The 27,734-nt window shown below is 46.0% G+C and overlaps 1 protein-coding gene across 1 annotated transcript in view; it reads left to right on the forward strand.

Moving 5' to 3' along the window:
- LOC144110703 (uncharacterized) overlaps window positions 1-27,734 on the forward strand; it is a 113,102-nt gene that overhangs the window by 53,371 nt on the left and 31,997 nt on the right. The window contains exons 8-11 of the mRNA XM_077643760.1: window positions 29-184; window positions 640-804; window positions 25,310-25,428; window positions 26,940-27,090. Of these exons, the coding sequence (XP_077499886.1) occupies window positions 29-184; window positions 640-804; window positions 25,310-25,428; window positions 26,940-27,090 (591 nt within the window). The remainder of the gene's footprint in view (window positions 1-28; window positions 185-639; window positions 805-25,309; window positions 25,429-26,939; window positions 27,091-27,734) is intronic.

Consider the following 27,734-nt stretch of genomic DNA (forward strand, 5'->3'; position numbering starts at 1 on the left):
CTGTGTCGCGTCCCCCTTCGTTGTTCAGCGACCGTGCCGGACCCGGACCCATCGTGCGACTTCGAGGCGCTCGACCAGTGCGGCTGGACGTCGGACCTGAGCAGCGGCGTCCAGTTCTCCCGCCAGCACGAGAGCAAGGACGAGGACGACGTCGCCGCCACAGACAACGGCACAACCTCCGTCGGTGAGTGCCGGAGATTGTCTCCCGCGCCCATAAATTGAAACGGGCCAAGCTTAATTGCCGAAAAGATTTTCATTTTATTTAACTTCATATGCACCCCCAAAAGAGCAGTCCTCAACTGGTGAATCCACGTTTTATGGCGGTCCTAGTCTATGCATATTTTGATTCCACTATTGCCAAGGAGCACCCCTTTAAATGAGCGTTCAGGTTATCAAAAGCCTTCGGAGTCAGAGATGACTTATGCAGAAGCTTTGGGCCTATGTGAGGGAAACAACGGGCCAAGGAAAGGTTTTCTGTAAGCTGCCATTATTTAAATATTCGTTATTGTTACTCCTGTTTGTAAACGTGAAAAAAATGGCGAGGTCACAAGCCGCTGTACGTAATTGCGAGCAGCGAAGGTAGAAGCTCATCATAACTCGTGTGCGCCTCTTTTTGAATGCATTCGGCGCTGCATGCAGTGGCTCTGTCTTCGCCGTCCGGCCACTACATGGCGCTGGAGAGCGTCGGCCACCGTTTGGCGCTGCCCGACCTGGGACAACCAGCGAGGCTCGTGTCGCCCCCGTACCGACCGCTCAATTTCAAGGCCTGCTTCCGCTTCTGGTACCGCATCTCCTGCCGTCTCTGTGAGTCTGCCTTGCTCTGCTATGTTTTATTTTGTTTGTTTTCTGAGAATATGTATGTGTGTGCGTGCGCCTATGAGCGCGCATCCATCCATGCGGGTGCAATTTGGACTAGTTATTCATGTAATTCCTAATTTCTCGTGCTGATTTCTCTTTTTGTGTACTTCCGTATTTCTTCCCATCGCCATTGTTTGATGTGTGCTCATAGGCGCATGCAGGAGCGCACGTATGCGTTCAACCGTGTGGATATTATTGGGATTATTTACTCCCATAATTACTGCTTTGTAGCTTATTTATCCTTTTACATACTTCCGTATTTCTTCCCATCTTATAACTTCGTTTCCTCCTTCCATGCTTTGTTCTTCACGTGATTCTTCCTGCTCTCGAAGGAGCATGTGGCAAAAAATGACGGCGCAGTTTGCTGACATGTGCAGAGTCACTTACTTTGCCAAGTGGAAGCACAAGACGGTTGACTTCGTAGTCTATGGCGGAGGCTTTGAGTAGTACATGGTAGGGTCCTTCTAGAACGGATCTCATCTTTTCTATGTTAACGAGTGATGGGGGGTGGGGGCATTACGTAGAGCGCGGCCTCTCCAACCTGAAGGTCGAGGGAGAGAAACTTATATTGTAAATGACCTTGTTTTCCCGGTCCACGAATTCGGCTGTTTCAGCGAGGACGAAGGAAACTACGTAGTCATAGTGCCGGTGACGTTTCCTTCCGTCGTGCATGCGACGTCCTTGGTCGTAGTGGTGCTGACGGGGATCCTTTGACCAGGCGCAGCTGCCCGCCCAGCGCTGTCGCATTCTACACAGTGCACAAGGGATGCGTGCGTTAGCTGCTTGACCCTGCGAAATTGCGGAAATGTGGAGGGCTACATCCGTTTTACAATGAACGATTACGGCGGCCGGTTGCTTGGCCATGTACTTTGGTGGTGGTGAAGGCGGCTTGTTCCGAATGATCTGCACGTGATGCGAAGCACGCGCAACATTGCTACTTGATGGCATGTACACCTTGCCGTCAAAAGCACACTGCCCAAGGGGTTTGCTTGTGATGCCTGCTGTATGCTTCGTTATGCATCCTCAGCGACCGTAACCTCTCGAAAGGGGTATGGCTTAGAGTCCTCAATACTCGTAAGTTTTGGACTGCTAGATGTGCTAGGGGGCCCGGCTAAACAGCTTAGAATCAAACACCTTTGGCTGTATACTTTTGACGGGGACTGTACCTGCAGATGTGGCCCGGGCTCTCTCCGGCTATGATGGAACGCCCATGGGTGTACTTCAGGGTACTGAGGGAGCTACAGTACAACACGAGGATCCCGCTCAGTCGCGAAAACCACAGAACTGTGTCAGAAATACGACAAAATATTTTGTAGTCTTTCGTAACCTGATATTTTTCTGTTGTTTTACAGTACTCTTATGTAAGGCTGTTGTTTTTGTCGGTAGTACTTTTCTGTAGTCCACAGAGAATTTTGTTGTTACGACAAGTTCATGGGCAATACCTGTGCAGAAAGTCTGTTGTACGACAGAAAATATTTGTTGTGCTTTTTACCTGTACCCGGCTGGTCTCTTTTGGTGAATATGAAAGGTGAAGGGCATATATTTCTACACGCAGGTGACGGTCTCAGGTGGACGTGTTGAAATATACACGGTGAACGAACGAAAGACACATAGCAGGTTTTTGGTGTTGTGTAACTAGGCTTTCTAGCTTGACGAGCTACGGTGCTTTAGCTTCAGCTTTTACACAAAACACTTTTGCCCCTTGGGTTAGGTTTTTTAGGTCTGTTGACACCGCGTCTGTCTTAAAAGAGTAGAGACAGCAAAATTTTCTTGGTGTATTTTTGATTTCGAATGATTCGCAAGACGGTATTATACCTGAACCACCACGTGAAATTAGCTTACTCTCAGTATTAACGCGATAGCTTTAAGGAGCTCATGTCACAAAAATTCGACTTCAGCGTCCTTGACCGTGAGCGAAAAATCCGCGAAAAATCCTCAGAGTACGAATCTAGGAGGCAGGTGGACCACTTATGTCATGTAACATTGTGGCGTCATCACAACCTTCCCACCGGATTGTGAGGAAACTGCGCACTACGGCAGGTGGCAGTAAAATCAATGATTGGTCGCTAGAGGTTGCTTGGCAAGAGCAATCTGGGCCGCACAAGGCTCACCGCTGAGAGCACGTGCCATAGCTGGGCAGTGGCGCATGGCTTAACCGCTGCACCACTGCACCAGGAGGGGTGTGAGAACTCCCAGGGATCTGTGGATGTTAAGTAGAGAATGACCAAATCTGCACATAAGGTTCATGAACCCATTAAGCTCTTGCATCATACCCTTAAGGCAGAGCTTAAGTGCATCCTCAAATTTTTTGTGTTTAAAATGATTTTCTCCAAAGAAATTATGGTCTTGTTTTCAGCAGTCGAAATACGGTTGCAACGTCATCTTTATTAACTAGCTGACATTCTCACTTCTGCCGCAGGTTAGCGTAAGAGTATGACTAAATTGAAACGACAAGGCAGCGGTTATATATGTTGTAGTTGTATGCATCACTTAATCTCATACCGACCCCACCTTGAGAAGTCGAAAATACCTTCTGCCATGGCGCTCTTTGGCCATAGATGCCCTTGCGCCATAAAAATCTATAATAATAATAATAATCATCATCATCATTTCCAAAGTCGTAACCATCCTCTGGCAACTGAAACAGAAACTGGAACTAGAGAAGGACAAAAATTCAGTTACAAACTATGTATTGAGCGCCAACGAATTCCACTTTGTTGTCCATGTTTACTAATGTTGTACACATCATTTCAGAGCAAAACTACTCTCCGAAAATTTTGGTGTCTCCACTCCTTTATGCAGGAACTTTGGCATGAAACCACAGACTTGTCTATTTCGGTGTCCACTCTATATTCGGACTTCCTCTGTGTTATGAAGCATCGCCGACAATCCTCAGATTAAGCCGTTCGACTGCCTGAATATGGTAATCACGAAACTGAAGCTGTTTTAGTAGCGTAATCCTCATGGGCTTTCCTCGGCAAAATTACGAGTGCTCACTCAGGCTCACTCACAAAAGTTCGGTCAATCTACGGCCTCAATTGAACTCACACTCACACTGTCCCGGGCTTGCTCTAACTAATGAACTCAAGCTCCTTTAGGCGCAATATTCACTTGAGGTCACTCGGAATCTCCATTCACCCGGGGTGAACCACTAATTATGACCGACAACTCACTTCGACTCATAACTCATTCGCGCTCACTCACTCATCACAACTCACACCGGCATGAGAAGAGCTGCGCAAAAGTGTGCTCGTCGCGTGTGAAATAGGAGCAAGAAGGGACTCAGAGACACAGTAAAAGCCGGTCACAGTATCCGACACATCTCCGCGCGGCTGATTACCGCACTCGCGTAAACTGTAGGGACAAAACGCCGTCTTCTTCGCTTGCATGGAATCGTCCTCTTCGATCGGCCAAGCCGCGTCGCCCTCAAGCGTCCTTGGTTTCGGCAGGAATCTTTCCTCCTCTCTGCTGTCAACGAACGAGGAGGGAAAAATACTTTAACCCAAGTTGCACATGTAATTGGGCCAATATTGGAGAGGGGTGGTTTTCACACCGGTCCTTTGTAGGACCAGCATTCGCCAATATATTTCCAATATTGGGCCGATTACCTGTGCTGCTTGGGAAGCGCACACCACCGTCGCGAAAACAAATATCATGATCTCAGCTTGAGCTCGGTCTCGCGACTCGGATCATGATCTACATATAAGTTCAAACTCGCTCACGACTCACATCGTGATCTGAATGTGAGCCCGAGTGAGTCGACTCATGAGTGAGTCCGCCTACTTATTTCATGCGACGCCACAGCAAAACTGCTTGTTTCGCTACGCTCAAAATCCCTGCAGCTCCTTCGAGAGGGCGCCCCCTTTTTTTTCTAAGCTTTGGCAAAAACTGTTTCTGTCAGTATTGCTGAAAAGGAGCGAAGTGAGGTACAGGGGTGCATTTCATCTCCTCACGAATACAGAAGAGACAGGCTTCTGCCTTTGGCAGCCCAGAGAATTGCACAAGAAACACCAACTCGCAATGCATTTGCAGGTATCTATCCACTTCGCCGATTTTGCTCAGAAAAAGACGTTGTAGGTGTGTAGGCGCCCACGAAATGGATTTTATGGACCACATCACAGTGCGGTTTCTTGATCGGTTATTCGTGTAAGGAAAAGGAAGGAATAAAATAAAGATGAAAATAAAGCGGGTGTGTTTTTTTATCCATCACATAGCGACAGGGATCGGTAAACACACAAACACGCACGAGATGATCCGCGGCGAAATTGACGTCAAACAAATCTACGTTTAGCGAACAGATTTCAAAACAACAGCTTTGCGGGGCTGACAGCGAAAAAACGTCGTAAGCAGCCACGGTGAATGGAAGCGCGGTGGCAGCCGCTCTTCTCTTCACCGTGGCTGGAAGACCGAATAACTCTATCCTCTAATAAAAAAAAAACGAAACACTCCTATTCCTTGGATTTTTCACGTTCTTACCACTTCTGGACGTAAGGATATTCCGGCGTCCCGCAGAGAAATCTCATCGCGTCACTTCGAAAATATCGCCTCGCTGCAAGTTGACGTCGCCCGCCACCAGGATAAAGGAAAAGAAACAAAAGCGAACGAAGGAGCGAATCCCAGGGCGCGAGCTGCTCCCGAAACGCGAGAGAAAAATATTCGGCGATGGAGGGCGAGGCAGCGAGGAGAAATATTCGTTTCTCCCGCGCGACTCCCGCGGGCGAAGCCGGATTCGCAGGGCGGCCGGGTTAATGAACGTCAAACACAATCGCCTCGAGTCGAGATTTTTATTCTCGTCCTTATTATTACTTGCACACTGCGCTAATGACGCGTGTACGTACAGTGCTTGCACTCGTGCGCCCCCGGCCATGCGTTCATGTACAAACCTCGTCCCAGTAAAACTATGCAGCATTGAGGAAGCTGTGGGACGCGAGCGAAATAATGCGGGAAAGAAACCATTTACTGCCGAGCCCCGCAACAACGAAATGTCGGTGACAGCGAAGTGCTCTCGTGTCTCGAACATTTCGTTTGCTAGGTTCAGCGCATTTTCATATGCGAGACGTGCGCTGCTTACACTGACAAGGACAAAGACAACACGAACGGTTTCAGCGCATTTTATACCGCCAAGTAATCAAAACTCCTTGCTCGTGGTACCTAGCAACGAAGCATACTGATCAGACAAATGCGTACGTAGCATTTGTGAAAATTTGCAGCAACGGGGGGCTCAGTTGTTGCTTAACTGTGTGCCGGCGGCCAGCTAGAAGTCTTGGTACTCGTAAGCATCGCATGGGCTGTGGGTGGAAGTTTTCCTCCCGTCAATGATGTTCTGTGCCGTAATTGAAAATTTCCTTTATGAACCAAAAAATTTCAATTCCACGACATTTTCCCTACAGAAGGTTGAAAACACCGGCAATTCAGAAAAAAGTGTTAAAATTTAGGTTCTTCAAACTTTTGGAAACTCCGTAAAAACTTCCTTTTCGCCAAATTTTACTCCTCAAATTCTCTGAAAAAGAAAAATGAGAGTTATTCGGATTCTTGACGCTGCTAGATGCACCTGATGAAGGAGACCAGTAGAGCTGTTCACTTTTTAAGAAAGAATGCACTGTTGAGTAGTGTGCACTGTTGAGCGATAACGAAAGGTTTGGGCACTTATATCGAGGATTGTTTTTACTGCAGTACTCATATTTAGCTCCACTTGCCGCGATCGTTCAACGGCTTCAACGCGCTGAGCTTATCAGCGCGTAGTTTCGGCTTCTGCCCCTGCAGCTGCAATTTAAACAAAGCAAACAATGCCTTCGCCTCTGACGCCGTCCCCTAAATGCAGTAGAACCGGCAAGTCACGAACAATAATCAGAAGAAAAGAAAACGAAGAAATTAACAGGGACACTTAATTACTTTATGTAATTTCTACCTTCACAGATCTGGCCTGGTGGCTTCCCCACAGTACCCTTTTTGTGCCGAACCTGAGACAATAGATCACTTCCTGCTGTTCTGCCGCAACTGGGTTTGCCTGTGTCCTCCGTAGTTGTTATTTCCATTGGCGCTTCTTTGCTTGGACGAAGCGACAGGAGTGTGCGCTCTGCTGTGCAAAATTTCCTTCAATAAACGCAGCGACTCCCATTCTAATTTCTTTTTCCCGCTCTCAGTCAGTACGACATTAAAACATTACAGGCATTGCATACCATTATGCATATTAAGCCATTGTCCCGTCTTCGATCTCCAAGTTAACAGGACCCTGTCCTACCGTCTTCCAATCTATCAGCCTACATACTATTACCACTCCTTTCCCCGTCAAAACTTTCCTGTATCCAGCAATTAACCTTCTTTGTCTTGGCCACTCCCCCGCAGTGGGTATGTGCCAGCAACGTCTGGGGACTAACGAACTAACTAATTATGTGTTGGCAATGCAATAGCATTAGAAGCATTACAAGCTTCTTTTAGCAGAAGGGGCATCAGTCCCGGTCTGATGACGTCACTTCCTCCGAAAATTGGAATGATTATTTAGGTAACCTCATTCTCCTCCAGTGAATGAGCGAATTTTATGACCGACGAGGTATTTTTTACCTGATCAGGATTTTAATGGTGTCATTTAAAAATGCTTGTATCAGGCGTGGGCTTTACAGACGCCAACGTGTGGCCGAAATTGTCAACGCAATGCACTCTACCATGGTATCCACCGTAGTGCATAAAATTGAAAAAAATAAAAGTAGCCTAGGTACCCTGATCGGCGACAGAAAGTCTGCGAAATTGTATTTCAGAGTTTCCACTGGCTCTTCAGCTAGATCGGACTCTGTAATTAGCTTGTAAAAAGCTCAGCGGAAAAGAAGAAAAGGTATGTTCCGTGTCATGTGTTTCTCGCGCCCTGTTTACAATGTATGATCAAATCAACATGAATACGAAACGCATGGAAGATCAAAGAAATAAGAACAATAAAAGAATCAGAAAGAGTAGAAACACGCGATAGACCAAGAATAACGATAAAATAATAAGAATGAAAAGAAGAAAATCGGAAACGATAACAAAGAAAGAAAAGAAAATATAGGCCGTGTGTGCAACAAAGTAATGTACAAAAAAGAGTAAGAAAGCAAGAAGAAGAACCACATAATTGGAAAATTTGTTCTACGAAATATTGTTTGTGCGTTTTATTCGGTAAAACAGAAAAGTAAAATAATAAGCAGGGATCTGGACGAGGAAGGAGAAGCAACATTATTACGCACAAGTTCCGACGATTCTTCGCCAGAGGCCATCACGACAACGTGCGGGCGTTACTCTCTTAACGCTTCCTTTGATGCAAAAATACGGGCTCGAGGAACGGACGAAAAAACTAAAAGCGGACAAACACCAAACATCGAGACGTCCCGGTGCGAAACAACGATTGTCACGCTCTTTTCGTTCGGTTTTGTTGAACGAATCAGGCCGTTAGGTGGCGCTAGTTGGGAGAGCTGTTCGGGCATGTCGTCATCCTATTTGCCTATGTAATTCTGCTGCGCTTGGACGCGCTCGTACGCGCGACCTCCTGTTGTGCTTTTAGGGCGCAGAGTGTTTGCAAAGCGTGCGATGTTTAAACAGAGGCTGAAAGCAGTGTTTGTTCTACGGCTCTGATTTGTTGTTTCTTCTATTGCTTCGAGGCTTTAACGCAAATCGGACGCGATTTTTTTCCGTCCACTACCCCATTTGTCTACTGAGAAAAGCCCCGCACATAAAAGGGGCAAGCGTCAAAGGGCTTACTGCACACGCTGTTTGCTTTGTTTGAGGTTACAGCGCGGATTTCAAACACGAGGAAAACTTTATGCAATACTGGCTATTTTCTCTGACGCCTGAAATAAGGTGCGACATATAACAGTGGCCTATTATCACCCCTCGTGATGCGTTCGGTGCCGCCATCTCCATGTCTGCATGCGAGAAATCCTCAGTTTTCAAGCTGCATATTCACTAAGGTATCGTTGCCGAAGAAAGCGTTCCGGAGCTATGGCGGGCACTCTGGAATTGGGAACTTAAGTTTCAAGAAATGCCTCAAGTGAGAAGGCCACAACAGTTGTGTCCTGTCAGCGCTCACGTTCGTGGCCGTGGCATGTGCAGAACAGGGATATATTGAGGTTACTTGAGGAGGGGTATCTGTAGCGAATTGCACGTAGATGGGCTAATGACGATTTTTGTGATAAATACTGAACTGAATTTTATCGCTGTGCTGCTTATTTGTTTCGTTAGCTGTTCGGTGAGTGGCATGAGACGAAAAAAATCTTCGAATTACGAGTTACAACACTAAAATAGGGTTAAATATTTAAAGACAAGGGCTTCGATTTGTTTTCTTAGCCGTTGTGAACAGTTTTTGTTTTGTGCATGTAGCACCGTTAATGGTGTGAACGAATTCCATTTCACAGCATCTGAGTCAGGTTTGCACAATACTTTGAGAGTTTTTAGTGCGAAAAATTGCGGTTTATAGCGTGGTGATATGAAGTCGGCTGATTACGATTGTGACGACCGTAAACTTTTCTTTCTGAGTGGTCAGTTTCGATAGCCAATAAGTCTCCAGCCAATGCAGTGGCCATTCGCAAAACGATATTTGGTTCGAAAAGCTCTACGTATACGGCTACTGTGAGGTGTGGACAATTTATCTTTTATACTGAAATTTAGAGCAATGAACAAGCTTATTCTGCACAGATAATGAATGACCTGCAGCAAAACTTACACTTCAAACTCGCGGACACGGCCGCCAATTAAGGCTGTCAAGTTCGGCTCCGAGAGGCCATCTGCCTAATGCTTGCCCGCAAGGGGCCATTAATTTCTGTCTGCTTGGGGCGAGCACTGTCTGGTCAAGTTATACAAATATCCATGAAGTACGTCGTTGCGTCAAAAAATCGACCCCATGCAAGCCAACTTCTAAATAAGTGGTGTTTCTTTGAGAGAACGCAAAGATAACGAGGTTACGCATTAACGACGGCAACGACTTAGACGTTCAGTGTGTGGAAAATCTTGCTTTGGCAAGCAATGTAGTTCGCATATTTTTCTTTATACTTCACCGATCTTTCGAGGGGTAATTACGCATAATTACGCTTAGTTTTACTCATTTAAATAACTAAAAATCTTCGGGTATACGTTTGGCTAGACACCACTAATCACTTGTGATTCGATTCGAGTCTCGTCACTCCACATTTTTTTAGAGGTGGTATTCAGCACTTTTTTCACTTGCGGATTTTTCGACGAGGAAAAAGAAATAAATACATTAGATGAGAAATCGCTCCACTACGTTGGCTTCTATAGTCGGATAAAACTCAAGAACGAAGCGGCCCCTCATAGGAGGCATTCCAGCCAATGGCGTCGACCGATCTTCATGACGCCGTGGTTATTCCCCTGCCATCTAGCAGGTCCAAAAGGATCGGTCAAGGGGCAGGATCGGTGGACGCCATTGACTGGAGCGGCACCTCTGAGGGACGTTTTCTGCATCGTTCTTGAGTGATATCCAACTTTGATGTCATTTGCCATTTCGTTCGTACGAAACATGCAAGAAGAAAACCGAATGAAAAAAAAAATGCGCAGGCGATCATATGCTGGGATGGGACAAATGTGCGTTAGCAGTATAAGGTGGAGGCTGCGCAGCTGCCGCTGGTTCTCGCTAAAAGAGGACCATACTCAGGTAACGCAGTGAACGGGTCGTGGAAAACAGGCGACAGTGATAGCGATAGCGTTGTCTCTCCCTCGCCCCGCACTGCTCCCGCATGAAGACTTCTTTTCCAGACCCACCTGAATAGTGCGCCCACAGATGTGACTGAACACCGCAGAACAACGGGACCAGCGCTGACTTACAACTCAGTTGATTTCGAAGAAACACGGCTTCTTATAACGTCTTCACATCCTGAAAACATCCTCGAGAACACACGCCGAACAAGCTACAGAATGGAGTAGTAAAGCGTTCGGTTAAAAAAAAAAGAAACATCGGCGCCAATGATTTGGTTGTACCTTTCCTCAAGCGCCGTGTTTTCCTGTAGAGACATCACGACGCCGCTACCGAGGCCTCACGCACAAAAGCCGCCGAGGCAGCCGTCTTTGCCGATTGTCGGCGCCCGTAACTCACGGCAGCCGCGCTGACGCGGGAGGAACTAAGGGAAACCTAATCTCTCGCTTCCGCGCCGCCGCTACACCGACGTTTGCTGCTGCTGGCTTTGAACGGGCCGCGCACTCACTTACGCACCACCGTTTAGCGAAAGGAAAAAAAAGGCCAGATAGCGTGCGCACGCGCACGGCCGTCGCGGTAACAAAGCACTAAGGGCGTACAACTAATAAAAATCTCGTCTTCGACACGGCGGAAACACGCACAAAAACCGAGAACAGACGCGGTAAAAAAAGCGTTTTCTCTTTCACCCCCCCCCCCCTCCTATCCCTACCTTTCCCATCAGATACCGTTGCGAGAGTAACGAATTAGCTTCTTGACAACGATGGCATACGCAGGAAGAGCAGGAGAAGGGAAGAGTTTGAGAAAATAAAACTGAAATAAAAAACGGTGTTGCAAGACAAGTGAAATAAAATGACGAAAAAAAAACAGGGAAGACATTGCCCGATATGCGCAGTCTAATGGGCTCACGTGGGGTAGATCGTTCATCTTCGGAGGCTCTGACGCGGGCGGAGGCAGTCTATGGCGGCTGCGAGCGCTACGGCTACGCCCTTCCTTTTTCTCCTCGCTCCTTTACCCTCTCCCAGTCTTCTACGTTCTTCTGCCGCCATTCCTGCCTCGGTGGCGGCCGAGAGGTTTCTGTTTTTCCTTATCCAAACTCAAACTGACAGCTGCGCGACTTTTTTGCCTGAGCTTCCGTTTCTTTATTCAGTAATCCCTCCTGTCGTCCTGGGCGAGAAGGGACGTTGTTTAACGAGCTGAGTCTTACCGCTCGGTTGGTCGGTTGGCAGGTTCGTCGGTAGGTTCAGAGAAGAAGTATAGTGCACAAGGAACGCCACGTGTATTGATTTTCAAGGTGAAAGCAGCAGCAGCAGTAGTGATGGTGGCGCTGGGTCTAGAGGCATGAGCGAGAAATCTTTTTTCCCCAAGGATACGAAGGAAGGAAGGGTGCAGGGGAAGGCATTACTCTGAATTATGGGACTCTGGCTCGTCCTGGATAGCTCCTCACGTGCTTTTCGCGCAAAGAAAGGCTCACGCCTTCGGCAACGATTCATTTTCGTTGCGTCCTCTTCTTCTTTTGGCGATGCATATTTTTTTTACGTTTTTGAGCCCTCTTTTACCCTCGGACGTTTCTTTCGACGTCCCACGCGACCTCCAGCACCTCTGATTGAACCTAAGTGTGGCGTATGAACAAGTACGACGATCCTATCTTACCCGCAGGAATGCTGCTTCTCAGGATGATGAACATAAGAGCGAAAGAACTAACAATTTCTCTCTCTTTTTCTTCTCAATCCTATTACGACATTGCAAGGCGAAACACCGTTCGTCGATACGATGACTTTTTTTTCTCTTGAGAATTTAATTTAGGTAAAAGGACGCTTCACAGGCACAGAGAAATGAATAAAATGTGGTAAATAAAGAATGAGGCCCTAGTCTGAAAATTTCGGTCGGCCGACGAACAGAAAAACACAAACACTGCAACAGCTTCGACGATTACGTAAAATCTTCGGAGATGGCGGCTTCGGACAATCAGCTTTCATCGCGCAAGTTTTTGCTTTTTTAAAGTGCTTTTTCTTCCTAGCGTTGATGATCCCCGTATTTTGTGAGGGACGTTGGCTTGCGCTGGCACGTGGGATCAAGCCTGCTTTAAAAAAAGCACGACGCTTTTCGCATGCTCAGTTCCTTGTCTGTTGACGTCATCGCCTCACATCTTAACTCTCTTCCTTTTCCTCCCATTCCCATTTCCCTCAATCTGGAGTTGCGTGCCTGGGACGCGTTCTGCCGGCCCCACAGCTCGACCATTTTTGTTTTGTTTTGCTCCCTTCTCAGAAAAGTCTCTTTTTAGTGGCCGACATTCTTACTCTCATGTCAGACTTTTTTTCAGCCCTTTTATATTTTTACTCCTCTTTTAAGCCATTTTTTGGGCCGACTTTTTTACTTATACGTGTAGTTTCGAAACAGAGACTTGGCCCTGTAAGATCAAATCTTCCCTGTCGCTCTCTTCTTTGACGCATCCGAACCATGAAAAGATGTTCCGACCACGTTCGCCCTTCGCTTGGTGTCCGGGAGTGCCTCTGACAGTACACTTGATGGAGTGTTGTAAACAGCATGAACAACGTTTACCTTCCCACTACGTATTTTAGCCCCTGCTTTGAGGCAGACGCGACGTATTCAGCGCAGTCAGTCCCATGCTCCATTAAATATCCCCAGAATACAAACATGCCGCCACAGCGATTCATTACCTCTTCCGTAGTCGGCCATTTTATTTTCTCAAATTGTTGCTTACGTCGAGATTAGATAAGATTGGTTTTTGAACCTACTCAGTCATGACGAACGTGCTGCCTTTGTTCTTTACATATGTTAGAGGCTGTCAAGGCATCTTTTAGGGGCACAATTTTTTTTTTAAGGAATACAGTTCTTTTATTGTGGCTGGCTGGGCCGGGGGGGAGGGGGTGGAGTTCGCTGACCTTTCCGCGAACTCGTTGGTCTTGTGTTCGCAAGGAAGGCCGCTCCAGTGGGGTCGGAAGTCGCCAACAAAGGGACCCGTCCCGTCCCGGCCTGCCCTTCGTGCGGCGGACGTCCTTGTTTACGCCGCGCCGTCACGGGCATGAGCCGCCGGGAAAAACGCTAACCATATACAGCTGTCGACATGTGGTCGTTGTTAAGGGGTTGACGAGGTTTCGGGGGCGCACGAGATATGGCTGAGTACCGGAAACCCACTATTCCCGTAACGACTGTGTTCGTCTCGTGCGGTGTGTTCCGTAAACACTTTAGGGATCGTTTCGTCGACATATGTTTGTCGCGTGTGCGACAGAGAGAGGAAAGTGGTAGCGGCTGGGCCGTGGGTGCCGTGGGAGAGGGTGGTCGCGTTTGTGCTGTTTGTGTATTTTATTGCAACCTCTCCTTTCCCAAATGTTTAATCAGCACTCTTTCTCCAATCTGATTAGTTGGCGGAAACCTTATTTACCTTTCCCTGACCCCTGATTGGTGAGGTGAGTCGCTTGTAATCTTATTGGTTGCTGTCCCCGCTAAGGGCGGAAACAGAGGGTTTAAAAACAAGCGCTCTGGATTGAACGGGGGCTGAATTCGTCTTATCAACGGTTTAGTCATCTAAATAGTTTTCTCCTTGCTTTGTTTCTTCTTGTTTTATTTATGTTGTAAATAAATAGTTTTGCTTCCAGTAACGTGAATGTTTGCGAGTTAGAACCACCGGGTCATCAAGAAACCCCGATTTCATCATCAACAAGGTGTTTCCTCTAATCTCCACCTGAAGGGGGAAACTCAACTGGTGGGGGGGGGGGGGGGGGGGGGGGGGTGATGAACTTGATTTCAGGGGGGTTGTTTGGATACGTGCCTGAAGACCAGCATTTATAGAGATGGAAAGAGACTGCTACAATGCACTTGAGATAGAACCCGAAAAAAGTGCAAGAAGAGAAAACGGTGGTACAAAAATGGCACGTACGCGTGCTCAGCACGTGGAGCCACAACCCAGAAGGGCACAACACAAAACGCCGAAGCGCCCTGAAAAATAGACACAAACACGCTTTCTATTCATTCGAGCGGAGTCTCATAGTTCTTGGTCCGTTAAGTTCATTGCCCGTTACACGCGGTGCCTTGGTCAAACCATGTTTTCTTCATTTGAAAGGTTTGAGTGAAAAGACATGTCAGAGAGACATCGCGAATACGTTTCCAAGATTGTGGGTGTGTTTGGCTTCCCGGAAGCAAATTTGAAATTGAACATGTTTTCTTTATAGCTGTAAATAGCTTCTAGTGAAAACTTCGTTGTACTTTTTAATTTCACTATTAAATAATTATCGCTGTAGCGTTTAAAAATTCTGATTTCTTTCGTAGCTTTGAGTGACTCACTATTGTTTCCTTGCTCATTTTATTATGCTTATAATGACAGCCCTGACACGTTCATACGTCTTATGACCCACAACTGTTTTATTGGTACCTTGCATTTGCATTTTGTCGCTCTCAGTTTAGTAAATTTCTTTGCTTGCAGTTATGCGCATTTCAATCAGATTGCCGTGTTATAACTCACCTATAGATTGTATATTTTCGTTTCTAGTTTTTTTTTACTATATTCTTTTCCCCATGTGTAACAAAAATGAAATAAATCGAAAAATTCATGCTTTAGAATGTGCAGGCAAGAAACGAACGTCCAGCGCGGCTGCAATGAGCGAGTCTGGATTAGCGAGAAGGTAATTTTCAATAATAATAAGATGCTCTCAATCCAAGTCAAAAGCATAGGTGAAGAAAGAAAGAGTAAAATGCAGGCATAGAAAAGAACAAAATAAATGTGCAGAAAGGAAGACGAAAAACAGCTCACGCTCCGCGGGATGTAGTGCAATGTAAATTGCCAGCAGGTGCTCCACATGGAACTGAAAATTATTTCTTCGGACACAATATGGGCGCCTTGGCCGTGTCGGCGTAGTTAAGGCAATAGATGGAGGAAGTGAAGCACGTTCGAAAACGTAGCCGAAGCAAGCCAAAGGCAAGTAGGCCTGAAAACAGGAAGTGACAAGTAGCGTTATTAGCACGCTTGACGAGAACTCTGTGCTATATATTTTTTCGAAAGACAGTCGAGCTGATAAGTTATTGGATCCCAGCCTCTAGAGGCTTTCCACGCTGGCTATAGGGAAGGGTTGATGTGGAGGAAGCATCGATGCAAAAATTTCATGGTGGTAGCCACACCGATAAAAGCTGCCATCAAAGACGCTTGCAATTCTGTTGGGCTTTTTTTTTGTTTTCTGAGCTTAAGGCAGTCTCTTCGTAGGTATTTGCGGTTTAATTTTGTCTTCGGTCTCTTGTTTCATTTTTGAAACCTTCAAATCTCTCTGCATCGGATTCAGTAGAGTCATTTTAGAAAATATTTTTTTTAAGGATTCAAGGATTTTATTTGTTTCTTTCAAAATACAAAACAGTTGCTGGACCCATAGCCATTGGCTAGTAAAGGGTCCAGTGATGAAATACGATACAAATACTAACACAGCAGAGGAGGAATGTAATTAACAAATACAAAATTTATCCTTGACGCACACATCATAGTCAATGCAATAATATTGTGTCACAATTTGATTTAAACATTACAATAGGTTTCAAAAAGGTATTTCTTTAGAACATTTCTGAAGTTATTGGCTTGCTTGATGTGTACTGGCAAAGAATTCCAGATCAAGGCCCCGTTAAATTCTATGAGCCTTTTCCCGTGCACATTATGAGATGGTGGCAGGTTAAAGTTATGATTAGTTGCAGCTCTTCTATTTCGTAATGGGAGTTTAAACGAAGTTATGGGGAGAGGATCGTTAGTCTCTAAGATTCTATGTATAGTTTGTGCAATTTTTAATTCGTACAATGCATTGAATGGCAGCACATGGACAACATTATACAAAGATCTACTGGATTGACCACGACTTGAAAATGTAATAATTCGTAATGCACGTTTTTGCAGACGGATTACAGGTTCGAGATAAGTTGTGAAAGTGGCACCCCAAGGCTCAATGCAGTAAGAGAGATGACTATGAAAGAAGGAAAAGTAAAGAATGCGTATAATGGGGTATGCAAAACATTCACCAGCCTTGAGTAAAACATAGCAAGCGTAAGCGAGCTTCGAACAAAGGTGTTTAATATGTGATTTCCAATGCATATCTCATTCAAATAAAATACCTAAATATTTGTACAAGCCAACTTGTTCTATTTTTTGGCCGCGTAATGATATGTGCAGTTCCTCAGTATTTATTTCCTTTTTTCTGGAATCAAAAACTGTATACTTAGTCTCACTGAGATTAAGGGTTAAATGATTGGACGTGAACCACGTAAAAACATTGTCTAGCTCTGCATTTATTTTATCCTGTATTTCATCCAAATTCTCTCCCATAAATACACGACTGGTATCGCTGAGCATACATTAAAGGTTGGGAATACTTAAGGATAGCAGGAAGATCATTTATGTACAGTGAGAATAGCATGGGCCCAAGAACCGATCCTTGTGGCACCCCAGTTAATACGGTTTGTGAAGTAGATGTATATTTTTCAATTACTGTATGCTGCTTGCGGTCGCTAAGATAGCTTTTGAGTAAGTTCAGCTTTTATTATTGTACATAGTTATACGACCTGCATTCTGTTACTAAACTGTTGCACTAGGTAGTTTAGCCAGCAGCATTTGAAGGTGAACCATTGCGGGCTTACTTATGATTGTAGTCTTGTAGAAACATTGGAATGAAATACTAATGCGGAGAGGCGAGTTTACTCTGACACAATAATTTTGCTTATTTTTTAGCATGCTGTTTAATTTGTAACGAATTTAGGAATGAATTGCCAGAGCAATTATTATATTGCTTTACCAGAGTTATATACCAGGGGATTGAAAAAAGCAGAAAGTAAAATTCAATAATTTGGAAAGTACACAGATGAGCACGCGTTCTGGTTCTCACAGGACTGCTGAGAAGGACTTGGGGATTTTGTTATAACGAAAATTTTTGTTGCCATAACAGTTACCTTTTTTATCGTCAAGCGGGACTTGAGTTGGGCCAATAGTTTTGGATGGATGGAGGATCTGTTGCCATCTCCTTTGAATCTGGCTGGCGAGTGTCGCCCTGCCTAGTAAATTAGCGTGAATGTCTTATTTATTACATTCTTTTCTTTTTTCTTTTAATCCTACTCTGGTCATTTGACATTCTAATCTATTTCCCACATTCTAAGCTATACAATTTTAATTTCTGGGACGGTTCATGCAATTCTCTATACTGCTTTTACGTCGCCATGTGCAGTAGCGCCACACAGTCAACTGTCGGCGACAGTGGAATTTGGCAATAAAATTTTCATGACAAAAAAATTCAATGCCTTTTTCTGCATTTGTGTGAGAACCTCATCGTGCTACGGTTTACATTTTTTTAATTATGGACGTTTTACTTTTTTCTTAATTTCGGATGGCACGCTCTGTCACTTCATGGGCTTTACACTTACATACCCTATGCGGCAGTGTAATATACTATAGCCAGATACAACTTGAAGCTCCTGTGAAGCTCCGCTCACAATCATGACCGGAGCACAAAATTCCTCCACGACAAAAAATTAGTCCGTTGCTAAGAGTTTTCTTGTTACCTTAACTCGAAGCTAATAAAGATATATATATATATATATATATATATATATATATATATATATATATATATATATATATATATATATATATATAAGGTCTAGAATTTTGATACCTGGCTGAAAGTAAAACATTAAACCGCTCATTTCTACTGTTGTGATTGGCTAGCAAAGTAATACCGGACTCCGCGGACCGTGGCCCAGAGTTGCCAACTGCTATTTTCTTAAGTTGTATCCTGTTATAGCGCTGGTGAGGACCTGAATGCAGACATAGCAGAAAGATTATTGAACCTGATTCGCTTACCCGCGGAGGACATTTGAAGAACTTAGCCCGTTTTATGAAAAACGTGGCGCAGTGCTAACGAGGTCGTGTGAAGCGTCAGCTTAAACGGGGTAGTTTAACGCGCAAAAAAATGACGTTATTAAACCGACACTAAAGACAAATTTATGTAGACCTATATTGATTAGTTATCACGTTCTGATGACAAAATAGAATATTTTTTTTTTTTCTGAAAACTGAGCTCTTGTAATCAAGGAAAGGCAAAAAAGAAAAGCCAAGTACAAGTACCGCCGCCAGCGTTCGTTTTGAAAACCAAAGTACGATGACGTCAACGCTGTTCTTTTTCTTTTGCACACGGAAATCTGAGGTCAGAATACGGATAAATTCATTTCAACCGCTGATCACTGGGTCCCTTATAGTCTCGACATCCCCACAGTGTTATGAGTAAGAATCTAGGGGTGGACAAAAAACATTTCATTTTGCCTGGAAATTTCGCAGCAGTGAATGTCTTCTACGGCCGTGCGAACATCAAAACGTTAATAAAGGCACACACAAAAAAATCACATTATGCCAACAAAAGCTAGGTGAAGTCGTCAGTGTCTCTTTCAGTTTCCGATTAATCCTTTTTTTTTCAATGCTGTCATCTGCTTGAACTTTTATTAGAAGCTGGAACTACAAGCCGTTAACAATGTATCAAAAAATTCAGTTGCAGTGAAGTGGCTGAACCAGCCAACGTAGGGACAGGGATATTTATTATGCGCTCCAGGTCCCTGGCTCGAGTGTATGCGTTGAGACTGTGGTTCGACGCCGCGTGGTGGTTGTCCAACAGAGGCATGACATGGGTCACAAGTGGCCACAGTGTTGGGTGGTGTCCAACGGTAAGAGCGGCCCAGCTCTTTCAGGTGATGGCATGTGAGGAGTTAGGAAGCTCAACTTAGCTACGCGATTGTCTCAACATGCTGCCAAATTTTACAGCCCATCATTCATAAACACGTTGTACAGCATTTGACAATTAATAACATTACTTCATGCCATTAGCACGGCTTCCGAGCTGGATTCTCCACCGTCCCCTGGCTTAGCATTGTATTAACTAAATAAATCAGTAAATAAGTACTCCCATTTGAAACCACTCCTGCAGTGCCTCTCACCAGAGACAGCAGTACCTGTAAATAAATAAATAAATAAATAACCACTGGATCCAAGTCGCAAATTAGAGAGCTACTCATATTTATTCAGTTAATTACGTTCATAGGTCTGTTCCAACTGAACGGTCAACTTATCAGGGGCCTCGATGAGGGGTAAAGAAATAATGAAAAGAAAAACAGAAACGCGGAGCGGCCTACACTGCAGTCGAAGCGAGCAGCGCCCTGGAGAAGTCGATGAACACGAGAGTGAGGGAAGCGTACCAGCAGCGTCAGCTTAAAACGTCAGAGCAACAGTCTTCTCGTCCAGGGATGGTGGGAAAACGAGAGTAAGGCTGGGGAAGGGAACATCGCAGACGTCATCACCGCGTTAAGGACAAAAGCTGAGTGAGGACGACTGTGCAGGTCTTCACTCTCTATAAAGAGCTTCGCGAAAGGTATTTGCGCCCGTGGAGATGCCGAAAGCAACTCGTAACCTCATTACGGAACCCGGGCGCCGACTTCTAAAGGCGCCAGTCACTTTTCGCAAAGACCGCTTTGGTGGGGGGGAACTACTTGCAATTTCCACTCAAAGCGAACCGCGAAGAGATGGAGTCTTAGTCGTCGCCTTCTTCGGCTCAAAAAAGCAGAGCTGTAGGTCGCTGTACGAGCGGCACGTTCAGTGCCTTGCGTTCGCCGCGTGTCCCGACTGTAGCAGGATGGTGGCGGACTTCGCTGCGTTCAATTCGCTACGCCAGCATCGTGCGAACTCTTAAGGCCTAAGTGCGCCGGCATGCTCTGCTCGCATCGCCTTCGACAAGAAACTGGGGCCATAACAAGGGGCTGTCGGTCGTCTCTTAAGGTTGGCGCCCATTTCTTATAGGTGCATTGATTTATTTGGTTGGGCATGTAGGAGTCTTGTCGATTTGCAGTGCTTGTTGATCTGACTGACTGATTCATTAATTCAGTACTGCACTTAATTCATTCATTCGTTCACTAACTCATTCTTTCATTCATTTCGCTTGAAAACTTAAAAACAAACAGAGGAAAATGGGAACAAAAATGGTGGTCGAAGTGCATAGTTAGGCCAAATGCGATTTACGTGCGCTAGCAGCTCGGTTTTTATTTCGGTTCTGGTGTCCAGATCCAGTGTTCACGGCTGGCAGTTGCTTGGGTTAACGTCCGTATAGGCGGAATTGGTAATTCTCTTCATTCATAGACCCATGGGAGTCCTCATACCACTCCTGGCGCATTGGTGCAGCTGTCAAGCGATGCGCCGCTGCCCTTCTATGGGAGATGTTGCCATCGATGGAACTTGGGTAGCTTGGGTTGGGTTGCGATCCAGGTTGCTCTTCCCGAGCCGCCTCTCGCGAATAAATGAGCTGCCGCCTTCCACTAAAAGGCTTCAGACAAACAGACAGACAGACGACGGTTAAATTCGCGGAATGGCCACTATAAGTGCCAGAGCACTAAAACAGGAACACTACTGTCAACTGCTCCAGTATAGAACAGCAAAGCTTGGTTTGTTTATTACCTTACTTCATGTTTTTACTCATTTTTAAAAATTTTCCTTTAGCGTATATCGACTGCGAGGCTTCTTCCAAATGTTCTTGATATTTCAATAGCCCGTAGGGAAACCCCACTGAGTCGGTGCCCAGTCGAGTTCAGTGGCCACTAAGAATTTCGGTATGGTACTGGTCGATCCCCATTGATGTCGATGGCCGCCTTTGAATCGATGCTCAATAAAACTATCCGTGTTAAAGGGCACTGGAAACCTCTTTACGAGCCTCCAGATCCGCATTCATTTTTGCACGCCATGCCACGGGCGCAAGATTTATCGCACTGCGTGGATCCTTTCTGCTGTGACGCTGTCCAATGAGACCCTGTATCTCGAGTATCTATTTCGAGTATCTGTATCTATTTCACTCAAGAGTCAGAGTCGCATACACTGTAGACATATCAGCAGTTGCTTATTAGGCATACGCAGGAAAGCGCCTTTATCATGCGTTGCTGGAAAGCAATGCAAGCGCATACGAAGGAGCCTATGTCGTATCCCAGGACCTATGTGGACATGCCTATTAACGTCATGTCGAACGCCGAACATTCAACACGAAAGTGATAACAGATACCCCAAAAAGTCAACAATTGAATTATGAGTATGCGATATAAATGAGCGAACAGAAGACCAACTGAACAGGGCTCTATAAACCGAAGCACATATAGTTGCGCTCAATGGAGCCGCCCAGGATATGTCTCCTGCACACATGACCCATGTAGATAAAACTAGATTGATGCGGAATGCATTCGGCCCGAGTTCGCTCAGTGCTTTTAGCAGCTGTGCTGTGTGCAGGGACTATCAGGCAAAAGTCGGACCTTAGTCTCGGTGGAAGTTGACTGCTGCTGACACAAAATGGTGTTACTGCAAACTGTGCTTAGTTAGGTGTATCAGCAAAAAAAGAAAGAGGGAAAGAAACGAAGGATTATGATAGACCGAATCAAAGAAGTCTGAAATACCGCCTGCTGGCGTGAGCCGGGACCTTCGCATGAATATTCAAATAATCCAGCTAATGATGAGAAACGAGCGGCGTGCAGACGTTACAGCTTTTTTTTTTTTTGCTCACCTGGGGACTCCAGTATGCATGATTACCGACGGACTGGCGGGGATATAAAGTCTCAGTCGTGTTCTTTTCCAAATAACAGCCTCCGGGCGCTTTTTGACAGCGGCCTCACATATCTCATTCCTGGCGTTAACCCGTAATGCGTGGTTCCTTTGTGTAGCCTGCCCTCTGTAGTTCGGCGACGACTTCAAAAGCTTTTCAAAGTTCTCTAAGACGAAAGAAGCCGATGCATTACGAGTACTCACATGAGTATAGCAAAAATTAGACTATACATGGCTTCGAGATTTAGGTGCACTTACTCCCTGAGTGGTGAAAATCCTTAGGCGTAGTACATGGAAGCATTGATGTGGCACTGAAAGCATTGCACGTGGTGGGGCAGTGTGCCCTCTGAGTTGCGCTTCAATGGGTTGACTTTGATGTCATTGATCGGTTTACTTTCCTGACAGTACCCGCAGTGGCGGCCTTATAAGTAGCTCATAAGAGAGCGGTATTGAGTCATGGCAGCGGTGGCGTTTCGATAGGGGCGTGATGCAAAAACGCCCCTCCTCTGTGTCATGTCAGTGCTTGCCTGGAGCCCTGCACTACGGCTTCCGTCATTGTCCCATTAACGAACCTTTAACAGGACTGTGTACCTTACGAACACACAGCTTCTACCACAGAAAGCGATCGAGCCAGATCTAAATATCTGGTTTGAGGCGAATTTACGTTGCTTCACCTTGCAAACAGGGCACTTTCTTTTTATGTCATCCAGAGAATGCAGCGAGAAATATTTCGCCGAACTGTAAGCTTTTTGCCACAAATTTTGCCACGAGAGCTAGTGCCTATTTTTTTTTCTGGATTTCTTGCTGGATGTGTACCTTCGAAACAAAATTATTCCACAACCCCTAAAGCGTTGATTTCGTAACTCCTGGTGTGTCAGTATTTCAGTTTAGCTATTTTGACAGTTTCCGAGTGATTTTATTTGTGCATCTAAACAACTACTCATTAGTGTTTTTCGTTGCAAATCTAACGAATTTGTTTTTTGATGCCTTGGCATGGTATTTAGGAAGAAAAATATTCGTTTTAATTCGAAAAGATAAATAGCCCCAGAAAGGAATATGCTTGGCATACCATACCATACCATACCATACCATACCATACCATACCATACCATACCATACCATACCATACCATACCATACCATACCATACCATACATATCTGACAGTGTTTGGGGAACTCGCTTATAAGAGCGCAGGGACCAATGTCAAGAGACCGTAACTGGAGCAGAACCAGCAAACGCGGCCTTTTGACAAACAGGGAACAGAGTGGCGTCTGTTTTACATAAAGAGCTGTATTTGTCTTATGACTTAGGAAGGGGGGAGGGGATGGGTGTAAAAACTTTATTTAGTAAAAAAAAATTCGAGGCCCGTATGCCTCCTGGGTCTCCGCAGGACCCCACCCCACTGGCGGCCAAACGTTCATGTGGCGTTGGTCCATGACGTATGCGGCCCGGCTGACGGCCACCTTCTGCCTGGCCAGGTCCGCTGACCGCAGTGAGAGGCTCTCAGTCCTCCTAGGTTCGGAGAGGCACCGGCCCGGCGGGGGGAAGGGACGCCAAGCATAATAGGAGGATGTGGGTAAGGGTGGCCTTGGGGTGGGAGCACAAAATGCCTATGGGGGGTACCGGCATAAATTTTGAAAGATTGGCTGAAGTAGGCGGCGTTCATGTCTGCAGGAGACGCCAGATTGACTGTTCTCTGGCAGTGAGGGGTGGGTGGGGTGGCGGGGAGATTAGGCGCTCAGCGCGGGAGTTTGCGGTGAGCTGAGCAAAAAAGTGAATACGCTCCTTCGATAAATCCCCCACGTGGTTCACCTGTGCCCGGTTTCTATCTAGACCCTCGAGCTAAGGAGTGGGCGGCCTCGTTGCCGGGATTTCCCGAGTGCGCAGGCACCCAGATGAGCTCGGCGCGTCTGGGGGGGGGGGGGGGGGGGGGCACATGTGCAGAAGGCATTGTGCAGGGGGATGAACCCTGCCCCTGGTAGAATTTAGAATGGCAGTTTTTAAGTCACTAATATTGTAACGGGCGTCTGTGTATAGTGGTCTCCTGGGCTTCCTTAGAGAGGTGGTGCCTGAAGGAAGCTCGAAAGTTACGGGTGTTATGTGTGGGTTGCGGACAACCGTCATCCACCCAAACAGCATCGAGCTCATTCCCGTGCGATTTGTGCAGCGCTGCGTCTGCTTTGCGCTTGACTTCAGGTCTTCACTCGACCGTAACGCTACAGCCGGCGCCGGCGGCCGGAGCGCGCTGCCGGTCGTTTTGTTTTTACGTTCCTCGCTCACAAACATGGAAATAAAGGACCTTGACTAATTGTGACTAATTGCGGTAGCCAGTCGCCAGGCCCGTGCACGTTTCGTTCTGCAGTCATATCTAGCAATTCTGAACCGCTTATGAACGCAATATTTTCATGTAATAAAAGATTTCACTATAACAACCGATATATCCGTAGATCACCCGACGGTAGACTTCTATTTGTTTCTCTATTAACGTTTTTGCCATCATCAAAAGCGTTCCCCATTGGTTTTCTATGGCAGTCTTAACTATTTGACGTGACCGATGAAAACACGTTAAAAGAAAAATTTGGCTTCGTATCAAAAGAATGGACCATTACCTTCAATATTTTCGTAAAAGTATCTTACAATTTTCTAATTTTCAAAATTTTTGTCTGAGAATGTTGGAAGCAACAATGAAAAATGCTGTTCCTTCTTAATTATAATTTTAGTCTCTTAGGAAGCGCAAAAAATAACAACTGCACTTCTAAGCAGTGTAACGCTAAATTCACTCATAGATAAAGGCACGTTGGGCTAGACAGGAAAGAAAAATAACGAACTCTGGGAACTGCCATGGACATATTGTAATGTCGGAGACAAAAGTTTTCCGGACGCGAGTTCTTGGAAAAATTTTTGTTGTACCCAGTCGCCTGATATTGTATAAAGGTATTAAGGGCCTAAATGCTCCTTCATCTGGTAACAATACTAGCCGGCTTGGTAGCGAGGTAGAACTACAATAAACGTTTTTCCAAGAACTCGCGTTCCGCAAATTTTTGTCCCCAATAGTGCTACTATAAGAAAGCAAAGAATGCTCTTTTTTTTTTTGCTGCTCCCAACGAAGGATCACACCTCAGACGTTTATTTATTTTGGGACTTCAAATGGTCGTCCAAAAGCCACGCTTTCTGTTTATCGCAGGCACCCTGCAGTTGTTGGTGTGGAATTCGACGAATGTCATGCCTATTTGGAGCTCGTACGGACCGCGAAAAGCTGGCTGGGCTAATGTCGAGGTCCCGAAATCCCTCGAGGACTTTCAGGTATGTGGCTAATAAGCATTTGTTGTGGAAAATATCGCCTTGCTTTTTTTTTGTTCTACCTCTCCGAATGCTGTCGCAAGGCTGTGTACGACTCGGAATAACTTCTGGATATGCGCTCGGTGTAACTTTCGGATAAGCGCGCCTAATTTCTCTCATATTTTCTGTTGTTAACGTCATCTGAATGGTGGAACTGCAATAAAAGAAAAAAAGACGTTGCATTGGTTTTATAGTGGCGGCTATCATTGACTTTCTGCCTGGTTAACCACGACATTATCTACGGCGTTTTAGGATGCCGTAGCAACTGACACCTTCATCTGCGGTCCAGGTGGGCCCTCTCTACAGGGTGTCCTTAGTTAGTGGGAACACTTGAAAGCATCGTTCTGTGACTAGCGTGACGCCATCTGCGGGTGTGTGGCGCAGCTGACCCGCTGTCATAGTGTCTGGTCTGTATCACACTATGCTTTTTACACGAGGCACCCGCAAGAAGCACTGCGCGAGCCGCCAAACAAAGTGCTTGAGTGTTCCCTCTAAGTGTGGCCAACTTTGTACATGTGGACTGGAGTGGACGAAGGGAGGACAGGGCATCGGTCTGGACCAGCTATAACTACTGCTTGTTCGCGGAAACTATTTGTTATTTCTTCATGAACAAACGTGCAGCAAGAACAGGAGGGGCGCAGCAGCAATTATAAGCTGGGACACGCGCTACGTAAGAGAGCCATTACTGGTCGCAACATTTCTCCTTTAGAGACTGGCCGCCGCGGTGGCTGAGTGGTTATGGCGCTCGGCTGCCGGCCCGAAAGACGCGGGTTCGATCCCGGCCGCGGCGGTCGAATTTCGATGGAGGGGAAATTCTAGAGGCCCGTGTGCTGTGCGATGTCAGTGCACGTAAAAGAACCCCAGGTGGTCGAAATTTCCGGAGCCCTTCACTACGGCGTCCCTCATAACCTGAGTCGCTTTGGGACGTTAAACACCCATAAACCCATAAACCCTTTAAAGACTGGCTACTTCGTGGCTTTATTGAAGCAGCCGGTAACAAAAAAAAAAGCATAACGAAGCTGCCGTGAAATTGAGATAGCATCCCATGGAGTTTAGGCGTCCGGGAGCTTCTGTGCATCTTCCATTTGCGCTGGCTTGAGGACGAAGAAGCAGAATGCGGGCCGGAAATGACGCCGATAATCATCATCGTTATCTGGGGCCACTTCCTTTCTGCAGAGCGCTGCCTAAGCCACTTCGCTTCCGTGCCTGAATAGCGTTGTTAACGGGAGGCTATACGCTAATGCTGGCCGTCAATCAAAGGCGAGGAAGCCCCCCGGCCGTAAACGACGATGATTATCGCTTCACCACAACGGCACGCCAGTTGACTTTTCTGGGCTGAGCTGTATATTCTGTGTGAATGTAAGGCCTTCTGCACTACATTGCACGCGTCGTGGACATTGCGCTGACGACGTGAATGACAGGAACCACAGCTTGAACGAAACGTATTTATTAACTTCTTTTGGCGACGGCCGCAGCTCGTGTTTGCGGCCCGCGCCAGGCAACAGCCGGAAGGAGGCGTGGCCATCGATGACGTCAGGCTGGGCCCCGAATGCCAGGATGTGCCGACCCCGGAGCCGCCACCTGCCACCACGACGATGCTGCCCGATGACGTCACCACGGAGCTTGGTCAGTGGCAGTTCTTTGTTTTCGCCTAATGTTTTTTCGCCACTCACATTAATTAGCTGCTCCCTTGCGATGCTTTCTGCGAACTTTGGCGGCATTAAAACGTATTTGGTGACTTAAGACACAATGGGCTTAAGATAATAATGCAATTAATATTCTGGCGACTGTTCTTCATTACATTGCGTTTGTAGCTTAATCGATGCGCGGAGCAGACATTCGTTTCCACTGATTGTTGCTCTTCCATCCTCGTTTAAAACTTCGAAACTCCAGTCATATTGGTACATCGGCTGCCGGTACAGATCTTTCAGTCGTTCTTTTGTAAAGCAAAGTTACCTTCTCAACACGCACTGAAGGCACAGCGTATCGAAAGGGAACAAATTCTCTAAGTGCATTAGGCGGTTCGCTGACAATGACCGGGCCCTATGCCCTCTCAAGACAACGTATGCCATGCGCTTTTAACAAGAGCCCCGAACGTTGTTGCGCACCTGGATTCCACCTCGAGGCAGAGCTGTCCAGACTTTACTGCAAGTGACGGATGCGTGCTCCTTGTTTCGTGATGTCGCTGTTGGAGTGTATAGCTCTCGGCTTTTCAACCGTGGCACTCAGTATAACCTGTATATGTGTAGTACTTGCAATTTTGTTTTTTG

Source organism: Amblyomma americanum, chromosome 11, assembly GCF_052857255.1.
Source record: "Amblyomma americanum isolate KBUSLIRL-KWMA chromosome 11, ASM5285725v1, whole genome shotgun sequence".
NCBI lineage: Eukaryota > Metazoa > Arthropoda > Arachnida > Ixodida > Ixodidae > Amblyomma > Amblyomma americanum.